The following is a 22,552-nucleotide window of genomic DNA, read 5'->3' as shown; positions in this document are numbered from 1 at the left end:
TGGTAGAGTCTTCTACACCCTGAAATTGAAGGACTGGTTTACTAAAGTTCACAATATTTGTGATGAGCATCTCTGAGATCCGATTGACCAGATATCGTGGACCTAATTGACCCACACAAACCCAGTCAAGGATACCTCTGCACCCAGACTCTACACAGTGCCCAGGAACGCAGCCAGGTACAAGCAAAGTGGCGTTTTCACCTGGCCCAGTACGGGAAACAGAGTCTCCTTCCAAGCCAGGAAGGAGAGATGCTTACCCAGCCACGCTGGTGAGCAGCCTGGCAGGCTCCTGTCCCACTCCCCAGCCAGGAGCAGCAGGTCCTGCCCAGCCGTGCTCACCTACCCGGCAGCCCAGAGCTCGGCAGGCATGAATGACGTGGATTTCATGTCCATGTCAATGACAGAGAAAGGGCAAAAAATGAACTCTGAATTTTTTAATGTAAGGCTACTATCATTACCATATGAGAGAATGACAAGTCTTTCATTGCTGATGTGGCATAGCATAATTTTAATTATTTTTCAGATAAAGACAGTGCTTAGATTTACATTTTGCTGATTAAGAATTTGTGAAATTTTTACATAATCAGTTATTTTTTTCAAGGTACGTGAGAACACTCTATATAAAAATACATCTTTAAATGAAACATTTAAAAACACATTATTAGCTCTTTGAAATGCTGTAGTCTTATTATATTTCATAATGCAAAAAGGTTAGCAGCACAGATTTTTCAGTATTCTTTCCAAATGTATACATTCATTTAAATGTTGAATTTTGATTTTTCTTTTCCCTTGGAAGTATTTCATCCTGGTTTTAAAGCCAATGGACTTGCACAAAAGCAACATAGAATGGAAATCAACTCTGGCATCATTATATTCACGTGTAAAGTGTTTACTACTGAAGAGTGATTTACAACTTATGTTTATACTTAACAAAAAAATAAAACCAAGCTGCATATATCATGTTTGACATTTTAAGTAACTTCTAGACATCACTTTCCTTTTTTTTTTCTTTTTTTTTTTCCCTTAAAACACATTTTCAAAAATCATACAGTGATTTCGAGTGCATTGATTTTTGGTTGCTCTATCTGCTACCTCTCTTGCCCCATATTTGCAGAGACTTGCTAAATGCAGTTCCCACTGATAAGGAAAGAATTTGTTAATGCTCTGAGATTCCAGAAAAATAAAGTCCAGGATAATGCAGGGTGATAAACCAAGGACTCGGACAGCAGAAGCTGTTGGCCACTACTGAGAACTTTGGTTATAAAGTCCCATTTTCTTCTGAGACTTTTGCCAAGAGAGATGAGAGGATAATTAGACCCTTATTTATAGTGGGTTTATGTCTCCAAATCTGCTCTTTGATGATGCAGTTCATCGCTTGTTTCAATGGAAGTAACACGTACACAATATGTAGTCTGTCATCACATATTTCTGTACAGATTTCTTAAACTCTTCTGACTGTGAAGAAAGGAGTTGTGTCTGACAGGCTGTGATTTACAGGACATGTTCTGGAGACCAAGCCCTGTGTCCATCGTTCTGGATGACAAGAAGGGAAAGAAACTAACCATTAGGGCATCAACAGTTTTTAGTTCTGTGTACAAACCAACATGGTCCTTCAAAAAACAGACCAAGTCAGTGAACTTCTCTTATTTGTCCAGCATTTGTGAGAGTCTCTTCTCTACTCCTGCTCCTTCATGAGCCACAGTGAAAAGGAGCAGACCATTTCTCAGAAAAAAATACTGCAGAGACAGCCAGAATACTGCCCTCTTCGTCGCACCTTTCAGGCACCAGTTAAGTTATAGATATAGCTGGATAGCCACAAGTAGTAGATACAATACAGATGAGGTCTATGTAAGATTTGATAGGCAGTTCATTATTTTTAGTCCATGGAGACCTTCTGCTTAGGTTGCTCTAGCTCTCTGGGTGATGCCCTTCCCAGCCTGCAGATGGACTAGAGTTAAGAGAGGGCAGGGAAAGCTTTTGCCTACCTCAGGACATCTCCTCTTCCACATGAAACTTGTTGATTGTGCTTTAGAGACAAAAGTTTCCCACTGCAAAGCCAGGAAAGGAAATGTACCAGCAAGCACATTCCTTACTGCAGGGGAGGACTAAAGATGGAAGCTCAATTTATAAACCATAATATGACAACAAAGGGGCATCACTATGGGCTTGCAGCATCTTCCTCCCCACAAAAATATAGTAAAAGTTGGTTTTCATGGACACTTAGCAACACCTCACCCAGCTCTGCATGTGGGAACTGGAATGATGTGGTCCCACGCAGCCTGTGGAGATGCTTACTTTGATCTTGCTGGGTTTTCGTCTGGGTTATGCTAGGGCACTGCTAACTACGTCATATTATTTTACATACTTAATTATTAACTTGATATGCTAGAGGCAGGATTGAGACCTCTCATTAAAAAACCTACACCCAAAATTTGGGTTGAGCCTGACTAAATTTAGCCAAGTGCAATGGCATATATTGCCTCTGTTGCAGCTGGCCTTTAATTGAATTTTGTCCGAGTGGAAAGGTGACTGTTGTACGCACGCTCAGAAGTGGGCCTGAATTTCTCTTATATTTTTTGCCATCCCGCTCTGTTACTGTATTAGTTGGTCTCTGCCTGTAGTGATGAAAATGGTATTTAGGTCAATGTGTTCTTTGTTAATTGCATTAGCCATGTGCCTAAGACTTAGGCTTCCTCTTTTCCTAGCACTGCCTTTGGCTATTAACATGTGGTCTTTAAATATATTTCACTCTTAACAGTGAACTTAATCTGTCAGGTGAGATGGATAGAGTCTGTTTTAGGCAGACTAAGATGATCAGTGGAATGCTAATTACAAAATTCGCATGGGTAGAGAGACCCCTTTTTATAAAGAAACACAAGCCATTTTATATGCTACTTTTTATACTGAGGGAAGAGTTACATTTGTGTTTTGTATATGAGGCCTAATCATATTCAGAATGTGTTTGATTTTTTTATTGCTGTAAAATCTTTTGGAACCTTACTTTATAAATAGCATAATTTTCCCTTGGAGGAAAAAAAAAAAAAAAAAAAAAAAAAAAGAGTACAATATTGGCTTTTGTCTTCCAAGGAGATTTTTTTTGTGTTTGTGTAAATTGCATTTTATCAGCATAGTTTTTCTTCACATGATAGCAAAGATCAGAACAGAAGTGTGTTCAAACCCACACCCACACACGTTTATATATCTCCTGAAGCAGATTCAGCAAACGGAGAACTTCTTCTGGCTTGGAAATGAAAACTTACTATATTAGCAGTACAGCAAAGTCCAGCAGAAGGAGCTGCATTACTTTAACTAGGGGCATCAAAATCAAAAGACCTTTGAGAGGTCTCCATTCAGATGTAAAGAAAAAATGCTTTCTCTGTGTTTATTCATTGAATGCCACTGGATCCTACATACTAGCCAAAATGCAGACCACCAGCTGATGATGAATTATTGAATTCCAACACCAGCAAAGGCTAGAAGTTTCCCTTAGCTAAGCTAAAGTTTGGAGTTTAACTTTATTCCCAAGGACATTCACTACTTTTTGAGCAGGAAATAAATATCCTGAAACTATTTGCTAACTGTTCAGCTTTGAAAGACAATATTTGTTCTGAATGCCTCAAGATTAGGGCTCTGTAAAATACTCATCAGAGGACCTTGGCCCTTTCCCCTGTGCTGTGCCCATCACCGCTCGGTCCAGGCAGCCGTGGGGTAGCGTTCCAAGAGCGCGTTCTTCAGCTGAGCTGTGTGGATCTTGTCTCTGGTCTCCAAGGTGCAGGTGACCTGGGAAAAGAATTAGGAACATTCCTGAAGGCATGGCAGCGATCTCAGACAAAGGCATTTCCAACTCAATCCTAGAATACACTCGTAAAAGCAAAATGATCAGTTCAACATAAAAACTCTGGACCGCACATCCCCTATCTAAGCAGGTAAAACTGACATTGCAGACATCTGGGGCTCTTCCAGCCCTTCTGCATGGTCTAAAAACCTTCCAACAGCCCTACTTTATTGCCTTCACAGTTTGGAGAAGATAGGCTGATCCTTTGCTGGCTCCTGGGCAAGTACTTGTCTGCTGTTGGCCTCCCTGAAGTCATTCCATTGGCAGCTTCTCTTTTCCATTCCCTGGGGTATGTACGTGGTGCAGCTGCCACCTCACCCCTTTCTGACTCTCACCTCACCCCATTTCCCGTGTTTCTGGGCAGCATTTGTTCCATCCTTCAAGCTTTTGCATTGGGTTTGCATGGCAAGGTTTGGGTAGCGGGGGGGCTACAGTGGTGGCTTCTGTGAGAAGCTGCCCCTATGTCTGACAGAGCCAATGCTAACAGGATCCAAGACGGAACCCACCGCTGGCCATCAGTGATGGTGGTAGCACTTTGGGGATAACATATTCAAGAAGGGGGAGAAAAAACCAACCCAGCAATTGCAGCTGGAGAGATGAGTGAGAATATGTGAGAGAAACAACTCTGTAGACACCCAGATCAGTGAAGAAGGAGGGGGAGGACGTGCTCCAGGCGATGGAGCAGAGATTCCCCTGCAGCCCATGGAGGTTAAGGGTGGAGCAGATATCCACCTGCAGTCCACGGAGGACCTCACGCTGGAGCAGGTGGATGCCCAAAGGAGGCTGTGACCCTGTGGGAAGCCCACTCTGGAGCAGGCTCCTGGCAGGACCTGTGGCCCTATGGAGAGAGGAGCCCACAGTGGAGCAGGTTTGCTGGTAGGACTTGTGACCTCGAGGGGAACCCACGCTGGAGCAGTCTGTTCCTGAAGGACTGCACCCCATGGAAGGGACCCATGCTGGAGCAGTTTGTGAAGAACTGCAGCCCGTGGGAAGGACTCATGTGGAAGAAACTCGTGGAGAACTGTGTCCCGTGGGAGGGACCCCAAGCTGGAGTGTGAGGAGTTCTCCCCTGAGGAGGAAGGAGTGGCCGAGACAACTGTGATGAGTTGACCGCAACCCCCGTTCCCCGTCCCTCTGCGCTGCTCGGGGGGAGGGGAGGTAGAGAAATGGGGAGCAAAGCTGGGCCAGGGAAGAAGGGAGAAGTGGAGGGAAGGTGTTTTTAAGATCTGGTTTTATTTCTCTTTATCCTACTCTGATTCGACTCGTAATAAACTAATTTTTTCCCCCAAGTCAAGCCTGTTCTGCCTGTGACAGTAATTGCTGAGTGATCTCCTTGTCTTTTCTCGACCCACAAGTCTTTTGCTATATTTCCTCTCCCCCTGTCCAGCTGAGGAGGGTAGTGACAGAGGGGCTTTGGCAGGCACCTGGTGTCCAGCCAGGGTCAACCCACCTCAATTCATTATATTCTCCTCCTCTTCTCTCTCATGGAGTTATCCCCCAGTCCTTTATATTCATCTACTTACACACCTTCTTGTTTTACTCTGTTTTTTTTTTTTTTTTTTTTTTGTTTGCTCATTGCATCACTTCTAGTTTTCTGTTATTGTTGTTCCGTTGCTAAATCAAAGTAAACCCAGGCAAACCTAATCTTGATAACTTTCTTTTTATTCTTCACTTGCCTCCACATGCAGCCACTGAAGACAGTAGCTTCAATGCCATTTTTTTCAGTTCTTCTTTAATCCCTCTTTTCTACCTACTCATACTCTATTGCATCATTTGAAAACCTGAGTGCTACCGAAGGTGAGGCACCGATGTGAAGGTGCAGAAGGAAGATTATACTTTACAATTTTAGACTACTAATTTCCATCACCACTGACCCTGCTGGAATTATCACTACTGTTGAAAGTGCCGTGTGGAAAAAAGACCTCACAGAAACATGGAAATCTAGCGAGGAAAGGATCCAAGATGACTCATGATGCAACAACAGACAGTTCATTGTAACAGGCAAATCTACAGAGAATAGAGAAAAAAGTGGTCATGGTAACCTTAAGGTGGACTGCTAGAGACAGGTGCCCTGTAAAATGTTCCTACCAGAGCTGCATCCTTTACAGAAAGCAACAAGGCACAAAATAAATTTGTCTCTACTCAAATATGTTTATGAGGACATTTCTAAATGTGAACTATGTGAATTCATAGTTTCCTGGAATAAGCTTAAAGTAAAATAAACCTTTAGCAAAACTGTTGAATGAGAAAATAAAACACTAAATCCTGGTTATTCTAAACAGCCATGAGCTCGCTTAATTAGAAAACTGGCTGTAGCTTCTTAGATATGCATCATGAAATTAGCCACGTTTCTGATCAGTTTTCTTAATTCTTCACACCTCTTATCCTGAACATTGTTCTATTCTTGTTTGGTTCTTTGGAACACTAATTAGATGCTAATTTCTTTCTCATCTGAAAAAGTGGGATTTAGTCTCAAGAGAAGGACAGTCACAGAAAGCAATTAATAATGAGGGAAGAGAACACAAAGATTGGGAAAGGTATCTAAAGGATATCTAGGCACCAGAGTACCAAACAACCATTATCCACCCCCCAGCTCATATGAAATCCCTAAAGCTTTGCAGTCATATCTTCAAGAGCATACACTCCTCTCTCACAGAGTCTGTAATTAAAAAAAAAGCCACCTTTCCCTCCTTCCACAGCAATCCTGCCTGCTTTGTCCTGAGCAAATCAATTGCTGCACTTGGGACCAGCCCGGACCTGCCGGGTTCAGCGTTGACTGTTTGGCAGCAGGCAGTTGCTCTGCCCTGGGAGCACGCGTGGGAAAGCACCTTGATTTACAGAGCTGACTCTCCTCTCCTCTGCCCTTTTCTCTCTGCTAATGATTGGAGCCAGACAGATGTGGATAGATTGGAGACAGAGAGCTTGTAAACAGTTTGGATAAATGCCGTCTTTTTCGTTCTGTGCATGCACAGCATCCAACACATGATATATCCATTAATATGCTGTGCTGTATTATAAAAGTAATAACAACAACAGCAGGAACAATAAACGACCCCAGAAATTTACCTGATGCTTTACACTTGTCAAATAGAGGAAGAGAGAACATTTGCTCACTGCAAGAGTGAACAGAGAATTACTCTACACTCAGAGTAACTACAAGTCTAAACAGCAAGGAAGTCAAGAATTTGCTTTCTTGCTCAGATTAAGCCCATTTCCACTGCAGCTCTACCTTCACAGAACTCCTCTCTATTTGCTTCACCTGGGAACTATGATTTACATGAGTGTCCAACAGGGCAACCCTCATACTCATGGGGAGGTACATGAGGATTACATTTATCTAGGATGAATAGTCACCTAAGTACTACTACCTACAGGAGGTTGCATACCTACTGATGAACTAAGTTAGGACTCCAAACCGGTCTTATTTAAGAACAAATGATAAAACCTATTGCTGATGTTTCTAATACTCCAGACAAGATAACCCATGACAACTAGAGAAAACTTTAAATTTGTTTCAAGTTCATAAGCCCTCAGTACTAGACACAGGCTTGTTGATCCAGCAGAGCTCTCATTGACTGCAGGACCATGTTTGCACAGTAGACCTTGCTTTTCTATATATCAAAAAACCACACAAAAACCAACAACAACAAAAACTGAGTACATCTTATGCATTTCTCTCCTGCGTATTATATCATTGCTGGATTAAAAAATAACCAGCCAGATGAACCTTTTACTGCAGTTAGAGTTCTGCCTAAGGATTTAGTCGGCCTGTTGGGTTTTTTTATAGCATGCCTATAAGTAATGGAAGGCAGAACAGTCTTCACCAACTATTGACATCTCATGGGTTTTATTTAATAACTAGAAATAATTAAGGAAGCAGGACAAAAATTGAAAAAAAGGAAAAAATCGATCACAAGTTATTACCCTATGCAACACCAAAATTCAGATGCATAAATTAAAATATTCATAGGAATTTATTCCATTTCAAAGAGAGGAAAATTCTTTACTTCACAAATGGAGGAAATTTGCAAAGTTCTGTGCTGAAAAATTTGGGCACCTCTGCTCCCCTTTAACTGCAAGTGTCACATGTGGGCACTTAGCCTTTTAAATCATATTTTCCTATATATTAAAAATTTATTTGCCATGCCTCTCAGCTCCCTGATGTCTGATACCTGTAGGTTGTGTGTCCAAATAAAAATATTGGGTGGACATGCCGAGCCAGTGTTAGAGAGCAGAGGAAATATTAGTACCATTGCTCAAACAAAAGTTTTCAGTCTTTTGTGCTTTTCCAGGCTCCACGTAAAAGCAGATCATAACCAGGTAGTGCAATTCCTTATGCCCCTGACTCATCCATTGAACCTTTGTATCCCACTTTTTTAGTCCTAGAAACCATATTCACCTTCTAAGCTTTTGGTCTTGGAGGATTCACCTAACTTAATATTCAAGAGACACCAGGCTCAGCAACACTACAGGTTTGTTTGCATGAAGAGCACTCGAGTTAGAAACGAAAACTTCATTTCAACGCACTAGTTTCAGTCCTATAAATAAAGCAGGGCTTTTCATTTCTATTAAAAAGTCAACAGCTTGGCAATTTTCTGAATTATTCAGTAAACACCCAGTGTAGGTTACTGGACATTACGGATTATTTGGGAGCAGCACTTCAGTTTATGGTTTGGGTATCAGCTGCCAGAGAGTCCTCAAGGTCAGTGCAATGCAACGCTTGAGAAAGAGGGCAACAGCTGCCATAGCTGTCACGTGGTTGTGCAACCCATGCCCTTATCTTTTGGCATACTCTTGCATTCAGGTCGGTGAACACGAGCACAAACAAGTCACTGTTGCATTACCTAAGCCAGATAATAATCCAGCAGGTCTACTCACAGCCTCCTGGAGTCAGGTTCTTATTTCTACAACTGGGGCAGGCTGTTCTGCACCAGGTGAGCCTGCCATGGAATGGCATTGAAGAAAACAACTGAATTATTTTGGAGAGCCTCAGAAGAAATGTATTGTTGAACTTCCCACTCCAAACATCTCCATTTTGCAGACGGGGAACAGAAGCATGGATACAGTGCCTTCCCCGGGTCATGCAGGAAATGCTTTAGGAATGATAGCATCCTTCTCATAGCCAGACAGCTGCGTGCTCCTATATATTCCCTTCACAGGACAATAACATGCAATATGTTGGCAACTGGGGACTCTAATCCAAAATGTTCTCCTCTGGCCTTTTACAAAAAGCAAGTTGGCCCAAAGGAATTTACTCAAATTGTCCAGAGCAGACTAAAATAAATTAATGAGTTCTGGCCTGAGGTGAATAAACTGTATGGAAAAAACAGGTATTATACCACATAGAGTGAGCCAGGAAACCCAGCACCACCGGGAGAGCGTGTAATCTTATCATAAAGAATTCTCTCAGAGAGAGAAGTAATGTGATGGATGTTCTTTTTTCAACTGCTGTCTTCTGAGTTATTTAAAACCACAGCAGAGTTAAGCTCCCGAGAGGTCTGAAGCGAACAGACCAGACAACCCCATAACGTCAAACAGGACTGAGGTCAGAGAGAAAACTGCCACCGCAGCTGCTTCACCTCAAGATCCTGCAGGCCCTGGCTGCTCTGTTCTAGGACCCTGTTCCAGTCTGATTACGCTGGCGTTTCAGTGGTGAGGAGAAGACTTTTCTTGAAATTTTCTCAGAAGCTTGATGAGCTCAAAGGTATTTTTTTTTCAGCTGAGTTGCCTGAGTCCAAATATGAGACACCACTAAGCAGACAGGCGGCTGCTCTATAGCAGAGCCTCCATGGCTTCATAGCAAACGTAGTTCTTACCTTATGAAGTTGCTTATTGATTTTGCTCATTGCCTTCTCTCTGAGTAGTAATAATACAAAATATGTACTAATAATATGAAATTAAAGGCATTTAAATGGTTATAAAGAGGTTTACAGATGGAAGCAATTTAAGTGATAAATTCTGGGGTTCTAATTGACAAGCGGCTGAATATGAGCCGGCAGTGTGCCCAGGTGGCCAAGAAAGCCAACGGCATCCTGGCTTGTATTAGAAATAGCGTGACTAGCAGAAGTAGGGAAGTGATTGTGCCCCTGTACTCAGCACTGGTGAGGCCACAGCTCGAGTATTGTGTCCAGTTTTGGGCACCTCAATACAAGAGAGATATCGAGGTGCTGGAGCGAGTGCAGAGGAGGGCAACGAAGCTGGTGAAGGGCCTGGAAAACAAGTCATATGAAGAGCGGTTGAAGGAGCTGGGACTGTTTAGTATGAGGAAGAGGAGGCTGAGGGGAGACCTCATCACTCTCTACAACTACTTGAAAGGACACTGTAGAGAGGTTGGTGCTGGTCTCTTCACACAGGTAATTAATGACAGAACAAGAGGGAATGGCTTCAAGCTCCAACAGGGTAGGTTTAGACTGAAAATTAGGAAAGAATTTTTCACAGAAAGAGTGGTCGGGCATTGGAATAGGCTGCCCAGGGAGGTGGTTGAGTCACCATCCCTGGAGGTGTTTAAGAGACATTTAGATGTGGTGTTGGGGGATATGATATAGGGGAGAACTTTGTAGTGTAGGGTAGATGGTTGGACTCGATGATCCCAAGGGTCTCTTCCAACCTGGATGATTCTATGATTCTATTCTAAATTGTTCCACGTTGAATCTGAGGAATATTACTGATAAAGGGTAGGGAAAGTTCACAGAAGCAAGTTGTAGCTTCCTCCCACGGACTGGGTTATCCTTTAGATCTCCATATCCAGTTAACAGGTGATATTAGATGATCTTTTTCCTTAGCTCTGATCTTTATTTCTGTCTGGATATTCCAGGTCACCTAGTCAGCTTCAGCAGCTGTAAAATCTGAAGCCTACCAGCCTGGTTATTTGTATGATTTGCTAAGAGTTATCTATTTCAATAGTGGGACTTTGGAAGCCATTTCCTAAGTGCTCAGGTAAGAGTGAATTAGGGTGTAGTCCTCTGCAGGACAGAAATCCAGTATGAGCCACAAGGAAAGAGAATCTAAACAGGAGGTATGAGCAGGCAGTATCCAAAAGAAACTCCCATATTGTTCCAAGGAATGTTACCAGCTGATTCCACTGCACAAGGCACTTCATTAAGAATCAGCTGAATCTAATGTAGCCATAATCCTTCTTCTTTTTGTTTAACTAAAAAAGATCTCTTATTTTTGCCAGTAAAATGTTCTAAAAGTTATTTTTCCAGAACTGTAATTTGAACATAAGGCTTCCTTTTAGAAAGTCCTTACTACTCCATGTAATCAAACTATCAGCAAGGATCTTCCCATGGAGTGTTCCAAGCATGCACCAGATGAATAAACACTAACCCAGCAAAACATTTCACCAGAGGGAAAAAAAAAACCACACCTCTATCTTCCTGATAAGCAGTGACTAGAAGCCAAGTTTCCCTCCTTTAAAAATGAAAGGATAAATCTAAAAGGATGATTAAACACTAAGATGACAATCTTGACAGGACTGATTTAGTGTTTCAAATAAGCCACTACAGTCACTGCTCTGCTCTGTCAAACGCTTCATCTATATCCACAGTCAAAAGTATGTGTAAGAGTAGAGTGGGTATAGCTGTGAGGGCTTTCTTACTATTGAGAGAGTTGGGGTTGTTCGGCCTGGAGAAGAGAAGGCTCCAGGGAGACCTTACTGCAGCCTTTCAGTACTCTAAGGGGACCTACAGGAAAGATGGGGACAAACTTTTTAGCAGGGCCTGTTGTAATAGAACAAGGGGTAATGATTTTAACCTAAAAGAGGGAAGATTTAGACTAGATAGTGGTGAAACCCTGGCACAGGTTGCCCAGGGAGGTGGTAGATGCCACATCCCTGGAAACATTCAAGGTCAGGTTGGATGGGGCTCTGAGCAACCTGATCTAGTGGAAGGTGTCCCTGGTCCTTGCAGGGGGATTGGATTAGACAACCTTCAAAGGTCCCTTCCAACCCAAACTATGATTCTATGATTATTACCACCAGTTCAACACACGATAATTTTGATTCTTCATCCAAATTTAAATGCATGCTTAATTTAATGTGCTGTGATTTACCCTGATGAAAATAATACAAAGTTCTTTGCAGGTCTGCTGTAGTAGCAAATGCTTAAAACGCTTCGCTGCCATGGAGCTTTGGCCCTTACAAGCAACAAAGAAAAAAGCACGACTTCCCCCACGCGTATTAGCTTCACTATGAAAATATGTAAATTTTTCTATATCTGGTTAGAGCAAATTAATTTTGATGCTTAAATTCCATATTCTACCCTTTTTGATTACCCTTGTTTAAGTTTTCAAAGAAAAGCTTCACAATTCAACAGGTGTCACCAGATAGAGTTACCTCCAAAGTCACTGAGGTCTATAAATCTGGATCACTACTTTGTACTTCACATCTAATTACCCAATAGCCTCTCCCAGGCCGATTAAAAGCCATCATGCAAATCCAACATCCAATTAAATTATTCACGGATGCAAATTCCTCCCTTCAATCCTCTTGTAGTACAACAGTGTCAGATTCTTCAAGTGGACAGTCAGCAAAAATCCAATGTGTTTAAGTGCAGACAATAGCACGTGGCACTTCTCCATTCAGGGCTATATTTACTACAGATTCTGATAAAACTGCCTCATTGGGCGAGGTTGCAAGAGCAGTGGAAAATTATTCCAACATTCTCAATCAAAAACTAAGAGAGCGAATTTTGTTTAACTGATTTAGTAGCATTAATAAAAATTGCAAGCCTTACTTCATAAAAATCACATTGAAAACTTTAGAAGAGTTACAGGGTTTGAGTTACAGGGTTTCTCAAATCTTGCCTTTGGTAAAAAAGATTTTCAGAGCTAAGTTAGTCACTGCATCCGAGGCCTTTGTCTACCCCGTGGTAATCAGTGTCACGTTATCTTTGAGTTACCCAGAGCAGTCACAGCTGGCCTACCTTTACCACACACTGTGGGACAATGTAGTTGTAGTCCTAGACACTTGAGAAAACTGATAATATCATGTTCCAAAACGTGCTTGTGAACTTCACTGTAGTCCTTTGCTAAAGTCATCTTTAATCTAACCTAGTCTTTATATCCGCAAGTGAAAATACCAATCAGGTTTTTGTATCCAGGTGGGAAATTAGATTTAAATGCCAAAATGGAAGAACTTGCTTACTCAATAGCATTACTGAATTCTAGTTATGAGCCTGTTCAGCAAAGATCTCTAATTTGACTTCCACCTGTGATTTCACAAAGTCAGGTTGGACTCAGACAGCAGTAGCATGAAATCAGTGGAACCACACCTTTGCCAAACCAGTTGAAATAAGAGATATGCCCTGAGACAAATGATCCTTTTGAGATGCCATTAACTGATAACACCTCCTCACTGTCACTGCATCAAATACTCAACAAAGGAATAATGATTTTGCTCTGTGCTCTTTGTGGGTAAGGTAAAAAACTGAGGCCCTATTTAAAAATGAGGATTCCTTAAGAGGAAGGGTGTTCTCCACATTGCTTTAAGGCAAGTTGATCTCAGATAATTACAGCCAGCCTACACAGCTGGCTCTTCAGGTTCTGGACGGATGCTGCAGCTTGCTCACCACCTCCGGCACACCGCCACGCACGTAAGGAAGGTTTGCAATAGTAACAGCTGGAGTGTTTCACCCACGGTGTCACAACAGCAGGTAAAACAGGTCATGTATTACTTATATGCCTGTCAAGTGTTTGGTGAGGCAAGATGCTGTGTAACACAGAAGAAATTCTTTATCACACTGTGCCCACTCTATTGGACTTCTTCAACACAGCCATATAGAGATACAGGAAAACAGAACAAAAAAAGGGAGGTCAGTACTGCTAGAGAAACTGAAATTGCATCTCATCTTACCTCGACAGTGAAGAGCTCAGATGTCACAAACGTGCGTTCTTGTTTGATATCCAAAACTCTAGATCAAATAAGGGATAAATTAGAGATCACAACAATCCTTTGTCACTGTAAAGTAGTTTGGACAGTAGCTCGCTTTGCTGCTTTCTGTATCACACACTTATTCTAAGCTGCAAAGGTGCTTTCACTTTGGAACAAAAATGAAGGGAATAAAAGTTTCTCTGAAACATAACAAGAAAAAACCCTTTGATCAATTAGTTACTTACAGACTTGTCTTCAGAGAACATTGGGGAACACGTCCAAATCTTTAATAATCTTTGTGCCATTCTATGCTTATGTTTTCCTACTATTAGTCTGATTTACCTTGCTTCTTCCCGAGCCAAAATTTCCAGAAGCTTTGAAATGTCTCCTGGGCAGTCAGAAAGCACAAGGGAGAATCTGCACACTCTGTTATCGAGGGTCAGGGCACGAGCTATGCACTGTTGCAGCAAATGTAACTCCAAGTTCCCACTGCATATAACAATTGCCACCCTGAAAACAGAGAGAAAAACAGGATTTTTGATTAGTACTCGTCTCTGCAAAGGAACCATTAATCACAGACACTGTAGTCAGCTTAAGATCTGCGAGGACTGCCCTTCAATAAATATGTGTTTTGTGGCAGGGGGAATCCTGGCTCTCAGCATCAATTGTGGGCAGGCAGCAGGAGCCTAGAGGCTGGCTGCATTTGTTGGTCTGAAACTTTGTTTTCATTTTGCATTTCCTGGAGATTTTAGCTTGGTTAGAGATAATTAGCTGGAAAATTCTAGGCCTGTTTCAAATTTTAAAAACGTGACATCATTTTCCCCTGGAAGTTCTGAGTCTCAGCCTCTCAATGGTTAGATAACATGTATGTTCAAGGCTTTCTGTAACTATTAATTAAATCCATCTCAACCCTGCAAAATGAGCGCAGAAATGTCTGAAGAGCAAGTGAAGAGCCACGTGATTAACCCATGATAATCTCTCTCTGCAGAGTCAAACCTGACCTCTTTAAACCCAAACTTTTCCATTTTCCCTTTTATCTTAGCTATCCTGAATTGAAACTTGTTGCTGCTCCGTATGTACTCTGTCAGCCTCTTCCAAAGAATTGCCTCAGCAGTATTTTAGCATACAGTGCTGTGCATTGGAAAATTTGTCTTAAGTGTGTGTATGTTTAAATACATTCTGGACTGTGTCCTGAGCCAAAGCTGAATCCACTTAAGTACTGAGTACTCAAGCCCAGATGCAAGATGGCACTTACCCACATGTTTAACGCTAAGCACAAGGGTAATGCCACTGAGTCTGAGTAGGAGTTCTTGGGGCTGAGAGGCAGGTGTCACTGAGCAACTGTAGAAGACAGCCTAGCTCCTGTCCCACCACAGACAGGGCTGATTTCCACAAGTGGAGTGAGAGAAGGCAACAGGCTGACAAGAGCAGGACGCTCTCCTGGCAGATGTGACCGTGCCTCCTGGAGCTGTGTGTAACCGCCTTTCCACCAGCCATTTGAGAATAGAGGAAAATGACAAGAGATTTGTCAGGTTTCCAGACTGACATTTGACTTGTTCAACATGGTCTTTTGACCTGTAGATGGTCTTTTCAGCCTGAAGTAGATGCCACAGATAAGCCCATTGCCAGTTCAGGGGCAGGAACTGCCTCGTCACTCGTAAAACAAGTAGCTTCTCCCTGTCTCCTGGGACCAAGGCACTCAACCTCATGCTTTTTCCACAGTTCCCTGTTTGCAACAGCTGCTGTACCTTTTACCCTTCAACTCGGGCAGCTTCCCCGCAACCAACGCTGCAAGTCCAATGGCCCCTTCTGCATCAACTGTGGCTCGCTCATATTCCAGCAATCTCAGCATGGAAATGAGGATGTCCTCCTCCCTGAAGGCAAAAGAGTTGCATCAAAACAAAACAAAACAAAACTAGTTACCAAAAGCAGAAGACAATGCATTTGTGTATAACTGCATTCCTTGCATCCTCCCAGGTACATACAACCCCAAGGTGGTGTTACAGAAAGCTGTGCTGCTGGGGGTGAATGTACTTAGTCTTGTTATTAACTGAAAAACAGGATGGCATTTTTCACTAGAACTATTGTGCTAGCTAAATCCTAATGGTAAGTATATTCTGCCAACTTGTGCTTTCTGCAAAGATTTAGAAGAGTTTTGTCAAAGGCTGCCTTCAAGTGTTGTAGAACACAACGAGGACAAGTTTCACACCCAGAGCACAACCAGGTATGAGCAGCAGGGGAAGTTTTGGCCAAAGGGGTCGATCTGGATGACACTCTTAGTCATATGATTTAGTTTTAGGTAGTCCTGTGTGGAGCAAGGAGTTGGACTCCATAATCCTTTATGGGTGTTTTCCAACTTAGAGATATTCTATGATTCTATGATATGTGGGATTGGGTTCAGTGTCTTCAGTGCCTCTCTTGGAAGGAACAACACACCCCCACCACCATCCTCTCACAGGATGTCCATGATGGAAACTCCTGCCAACCTTCTCTCCACTGTACAAGAAGAACCACCATACCCTGGTGGGGCACATTTTTCATACACAACAATGTTCACCCAGTATTATTCATTCCACTGTTTTTCTTCACCTACCTCACAGCAACAACTTTATCCACAAGTTTCCCAGTCAGCTGCAAAGAATTGCTGCCAAAGCAAAGTCCGCTCACATCTGCAGATTTCAAAAGACAAAAATATGAAGCTGGCTGCTTTAGACAAGTTCGATATTTTTCAGAGTCCTGACTGTTTTGTGCCCTTAATGAGTGCAACACACTGCTGTTATATGATCTTAAGTTGCTTGATTTTTTTTTTTTAGATGACAAAAATGTGCTTGGTAGCAAAAAACCAGGAAGTTTTGCCATTTTGGATCCCTTTAAGAAAATTATGATTCTTCACTGGCATAGTTGCACTGGAAGAGTGACCCTGCAGCCCAGTGCTTTTTGCTGTTCAGTGAAGCTTGAATGAGAGAAGCAGCAAGCGTGGCTCTGGATTTGTTATCTACAGCAGGACAGTTATCAAAGGGGTGCAGAGACGGGCAGAGCTTACCCAGAGAGTTAGGAAGTTGTTTGTTTATAAACTTCCCATTTAACCCAAAGCTTCCAGAGATCTGAACATCAGGTCAACAGGATATTCTTAAATTGTTTAACAGCTGAGGTTTTTTTGAGCAAATGATGTGGAAACAACTGTATCATTTATAAACTGTTGTTCCCAGACAGTTTTGTGAGTCTAAATATTTAAGCACTGCATTTTCCTGCCTTGTCACAAATTACTCTTTTACACAAGAGTTCTCCCACTGACTTCACTGGTTAAGATGTTGCTTGTGAGCACAATGGTCAGATAAATACTCTCATATTTCTAAGTATTCACCTGAACATTTCAAGTGCACTGGAAATAGTATTGTACCCCAAGGAAGTGGTAGGGAAAATGTGGCAGAAGTTGCTCTTACGGTTTGAATTAAATACTAACTCTTCAGAAATTTCCTTTAAAATATGTTTGAATTAGTGAGAAAATCATATGGTTGGAGAAATCAGTTACAACCTTTATTTTACCTCCAAAAGAATAATGCATTTTCTTACCTCCATAAAAGTGATGATTGCTGCAAGCCTGGTCTTCAATTGGGTGGCCAGCCTTTAAGGACTGTTGCAATACAGGGAAACTTTCAGATTCAACCCCCTGGGGAAGAGAATCACTGTCACTTTTTTATTGATCCAGTTATAACAGGAGTCACCACCAAAGTGGACACCAAAAAAGCTACACAAAGTTTCCTCTTCAAATAAAAAAATAATTTTAAAGTGCATAATAACTGTGCTATCACTAACCTTATCCTGGGGCTTATTTAGGGCCAAACGTTATCTGTAAGAAATTATATCAAAACACAGAACTGGATTTCATTTACTTTGGAAGAGTATTTCCCCATTTTTTCTTAAATTCAGCCAAGCAGCCTAGGGACAGGAGACTTCCCAGGCTCTCAGAGGCTCTTCTCCTCGGTGAAGCCCACAGGATCAGATAGTCCCTTTCCCCAGCGTACACAGTCTCTGCCAGTGTATCATTAGATGCCAGTGCAGTGCTATCACTAGATACCAGCGCCTTTTGAAAATACCTGTGGTTAAGCTGCCAAAATGTAACACTTTATAGGTGAAAGGAAACTTACAATTACAGAAATATGTGGGTTGAGATGTTTGAGTGCAGCAGCCGACCCTGCCAGCAAGCCACAGTGGCCTCCTGCAGGGAAAATCACCGCGTCCAGCTTTGGCACCTGCTCGTAGACCTCCAGCCCCACGGTTCCCAGCCCCGACAGGTAGACAGCACTGTCCTCCCTGCAGGAAGGAAGGGCACAGCTTAGCAGTCAATGCAATAATAGTTCAATCTACTACTTTAAAGGCATCGTTCAGCAGAAATAGATGTATGCGAGAGTAAATCACCAGCACAATGAGGAGAGGAGGTGATGCAACAGGACACTGCCATCAGACAGGCCATCGTGTGCTGTTACCTACGGTGAGAAAACTTGCGCCATTGACAAACCCCTCAAATAGCCTTCAGGCTGAAGAGCAGGTGCCTCTGTTGTTACCAGTATCAGGTGTTTACAGAGCCGGCAAGACAGAAATCATGTTTCCATTGCCATCACTTCCTTCAGCTTCATAAATTTTAAATGTTGCAGTCCAAACTAAAAGCAGTCTCGAAAGGAGATCTCCTTCTCCTTATTTTACAGTGGAATTTAGTGTTTGTGATAAATGGGAATTTTCATGACGTTTAAGCACTGCGTTCAACCTCACAAATACCAAACAGATTGCTACAGAGTTAAGTCTTTCCACAACGCAGGGCCAATATCTGATACCTTCACATTACTCTGGAAGACTCTGGAAGGGTAAGGGAAGCATTTAGTTGTGCCAAAACACTCACTGGTAAATCGCTTTCAGACAAAGGTAATATAATGAGAAGAATAGGGACAAACAGAATCAAAAGACTGAAGAAAAGTCCACTGAACAGTCACATGGTCAACCTGGATCCATTTCTAAAAGCTCTTTCATTTTTTATTTAAAAGTTAGCAATGATGTAAATGTAGAATGATATATAAACAAAAAATATGAGAACTCTGTAGGCCTGTTTGTTCTGCTTTTTCTGGCAAACAGCTAAGCAAACAGAATTATAGACGCAATGACTTCACTTGATTTACTTGACCCAGGACGTTTGGGTACGAGAAAGCTATGCTTTTATTACTGTTAGACATGAGGCTCAGCACAGGAGCAGAGAACGCCTGCAAGACTGCAGAATTAAATAAGCATCTTGGAGTCAGAGCTAGAAATTTGTCCATTCTGAAACATGCGATACATCAGTAATCAAAGATGGGCTTCAGGCTTCAGCTTCCCAATGACATTTTGACACGGCAGCTAGCAGGCTCGTTCCCCTGTTCTCCAGATAAAGGGCTCGAAAGCTATCAGCTGTCCTTCCTAGAGTAACGGATCGAGCAGATCACAGACGGAGGAGGTTCGGGTCTGATCAGTACTTCGATACGGAGTTACACAAGAGAAAAAATGGACTCTTAAGGAAGGCAGGCAGGCATGTAAATCAATCTGTAGCACTCTTACCTCTCTGATTCACAAATCAATCTTTCTCACATAATCCCAGAAGTATTGTGTTACTTACTGGCAACCTTCACATTGCATTTGTAATGATGTCCTGGACATCTATAGTTATTAAAAATCCCATGTTACCCCATACCCCAGCAATTTCGTAAGCTTCATGACTGAATTCCAACTCGAAAAATCACATTTCCTTCCTGGAATTTCACAGGAAGTTGCAGTTGGATAAAAAGTTTCCTTCCTCTAATTGAACTCTTGCGTGATCATTTTCATAACACAGTGTTTTAATTGCACTCAAGAAATGGGAAGAACTGACATAGACACACCCAACTACAGGACATTGCCTGTGCAGGTAAAACCAAAGACAGTCACGTAATGTCTGCTTCAGGAAGAAAAGAATGAAATATTAGTTAAGGAGATCCAGAGACCAAATTGACAGGGATTTTATGCAAGCTAGAATTAAACTGAAATAAAATTAATTTCAGAAGTTCCATTCTAAAGGGCAGGAGATCAGCTGATGTTTTACACATAGCTTTGGCAAGAGACATTGAATGTGTGTTGACACACACTGAAGAAGACTGGCTATCCATATGTGCATACATCCCTCTGGGAAAGCTCTCCCAGTCTACACCCAACGAAATATGTTTAAGCATCCCATTATGAAAAGGCTCAAAATTGTAGCATTTTGAGGTTTTTTTTCTATTTTTTTTTTCTCCAGAGGGCGAAAAATTGCATCTGTGAGGTTTTAATGAAACATAGTAACAGATTGAATAACTCTGTTTCTTGTAACCTGAAACCTGAAATAAATCGGAGTGCTTTGATGTTATTAATGGTAACGTGTACATTCAGAGTTCCTCCATGCGGAGTGCTGAAGTCCTTCACATGCGTTATCCCTGGACCTTCATGAACCTGAAGAATATCGACCTTACGTAACATAAATAATTATTTAGGGAGGAGGGGAAGATTAAACATGAAATTACAGTAAAATAATTTAGTTCTTATGTGCAAATGTGGAAGCTGATGCAAGCTAGCTGGGAGTTAACACATTGATTCAAAAATGGCTGAGAGAAATTTGGAAATCACAGGGTTATGGAAAGCTGTGGCTTTCAAAGAGAGCCTAAATGGGTTAAAAATTCAGTGGGATATAGGGCTCCTAATTCCCTTGGGTTTCTTTGAAAGACTTAGTCTGGGAAAAGGTTGTGCCCGTGGTGACAGACAAGGCACACCAACCGGCCCTGTGGGCCACTTGCTGTCGGCAGAGCTAAGAGTGCAGTTGAAGAGTACAGCTTTTAATATCGCCTTCCCAATAAACCAACTGGGAAAGAAGAGAGGACTTTCTCCATTCTGCTCATTCTGGTATCCTCTTTCCAAGCATCCTTACTCGTTATTACTATGTTTAATGCAGTAGAGCCCAGGAGCTGAAAGGGAATGGGCGCTCACTGCAGTGGGTACCACAGAAACACCTAGTGGTGGATAAAGCCTGCTTTATCACGGAGGAAGGAGAGGGAGAGGAAGAGGGAGAATAACATTCCAGCTCAGGGTATCAGAGGGACCACCAGCTACCCAGTGCTAATGATTCAGCCCTCTGCGCTTTTGGGAATCTTACTTGATAAAAGGTAAGAAGGAAAAAAAAAAAAAGGAAGGGAAAAGCAGAAGAGCCTGCAGAGAGAAAAGGAAAAAAGGGAAAATGGATCAGTTCTCAATATTTTTGCCTGTCTCATTTTATTCTAATCACATTTTTATTTGATCAGGCTTGTTCAATGACCTCAAATAGCTCAAACAAATTTATACTTATCCTTAGCTACTTTAAATTTATATGTGAAGTAGCCTCTCAATTATCATTTTTCAAGGCAGAATCACAATTTTTTCAGTCACACCAGATATGCAGAAATTTTACAGCACTAACCTCCTCTTGCTCTACACTATGCCACTGAAGCCTTTGCATTAAAGATTAGCTTTGACCCACCTTACTCCAAACAGAGAGACCAAAAACGAATGCTAGCCGTAAGGCTTGCTGACAAGGTTCATAGAGAGTTAACATATATCCCATTATCATACTATCCCATGTAATTCCTAATCATGAAGTTTGCCTAATTTGGAGGAAGAGTGTTTTGGTTTGGTTTCCATCCCCAACTACTATAGAAAGAGTCACGATTTGTGCCTGGGAATATGTAACTGTCCATGCCCCGGGTAATGGGAACATTTTGATGACTGTGATCAAATTTTAATAAAACTAATTGTTCTTGCAGAGCTGTGCAGCTATCTAATTTAATCTTTCTAATCAGCCTGACTTTCCACTCACTCTTCGAGGTAGAGGTATCCATTCTCCTGTGCCAGCCTTCTTGCGTGCGTCTGGGAATCCTTAGCTGTAGTGCCATAGGATATAACCATGGCACCGTACTCACGGCACATTTTCACTCTGGCCGGGGATGTGCTCGTTGACATGATGACAAACACTGGGATACGGAGCTCTGAGGCGTGGTAAGCAACAGCCATGGAAAAGTTACTGTCGGAAGCCACGATCACCCCTTTTCTTTGCTGATCCTAAAAAACAGGGTTATTAATTGCACATTACACAGTGTCACAAAGTTGTCCCATATGATTCTGGATCAATCTGACTTCCTTCTTTTCCTCTGATCATATTAGGATACAGTACATGCATGTCTCGTGCAATCTCAGGACATAACACACAGAGCTAAGACAGCACAAGACCAATCCCTGTTCCTGCATTCCTCTGGGTTCAATTCTTGTTCCATTGGAATTAGCTGTAAAACTCCAGCTGATCCCAGAAGACATGACATCTGGCCCCTCAGAGCTGTTATCCAGACCCTCTCCCCTACCTGTGTGAAATTTTTTCATTTCAGGTTTCCCTTTAATAGAAAGATTTATTCATATTATTACAGAAGTGCAGGAATAACCATTGTTTCTGGGCTGCTCTATCATGCCAATTATAATTTCTATTGCTGCAGAGACTCAATAACCTCCTACGACAAATGATAAACAAGCTATTCATGTAATGATACTGATATTAATTACAAAATCAGTTGGTGATGTAGATCCTTCTCATCACCCATTGTAACTCAGTTTCATCATCACTTCAAATTTGGTGGTTTCGACATGTCAGAACCACAGTTTGCATAAAAACACTTTCATCTAAAGGCCACAGAAAAATGCTGATGCTTACATTTTGCAAGCTTTTCTTTCGAATATTTTTAAGCATTTCACCAGCAGATAGGCAAATATAAATACAGTGGTAAAGTATTTTACATTCA

At 41.8% G+C, this 22,552-nt stretch overlaps 1 protein-coding gene across 4 annotated transcripts in view; it reads right to left on the bottom strand.

The window, feature by feature from the left end:
- Nucleotides 1–486: 486 nt before the first annotated feature.
- Nucleotides 487–22,552, bottom strand: part of LOC141469111 (L-threonine ammonia-lyase-like) — a 35,029-nt gene continuing 12,963 nt past the window's right edge. Inside the window, exons 5-13 of one of the 4 annotated variants that reach the window (XM_074154437.1) lie at nucleotides 21,583–21,824; nucleotides 17,852–18,017; nucleotides 17,277–17,373; nucleotides 16,297–16,372; nucleotides 15,452–15,577; nucleotides 14,046–14,213; nucleotides 13,686–13,743; nucleotides 3,654–3,780; nucleotides 974–1,533 (exon numbers count right to left, since the gene is read on the bottom strand). In XM_074154437.1, coding sequence (XP_074010538.1) covers nucleotides 3,682–3,780; nucleotides 13,686–13,743; nucleotides 14,046–14,213; nucleotides 15,452–15,577; nucleotides 16,297–16,372; nucleotides 17,277–17,373; nucleotides 17,852–18,017; nucleotides 21,583–21,824 — 1,032 coding nt within the window. In that variant the 3' untranslated portion in view covers nucleotides 974–1,533; nucleotides 3,654–3,681. Of the gene's footprint in view, nucleotides 3,781–13,685; nucleotides 13,744–14,045; nucleotides 14,214–15,451; nucleotides 15,578–16,296; nucleotides 16,373–17,276; nucleotides 17,374–17,851; nucleotides 18,018–21,582; nucleotides 21,825–22,552 lie in introns of all 4 variants that reach the window. The other 3 variants (XM_074154435.1, XM_074154436.1, XM_074154439.1) reach the window with 3 other exon arrangements.

This window comes from Numenius arquata, chromosome 10, assembly GCF_964106895.1.
Source record: "Numenius arquata chromosome 10, bNumArq3.hap1.1, whole genome shotgun sequence".
In the NCBI taxonomy this organism is placed as follows: Eukaryota; Metazoa; Chordata; class Aves; order Charadriiformes; family Scolopacidae; genus Numenius; species Numenius arquata.
The sequence above is the reverse complement of the archived record's forward strand: the minus strand, read 5'-3'. Positions and strand labels throughout refer to the sequence as shown.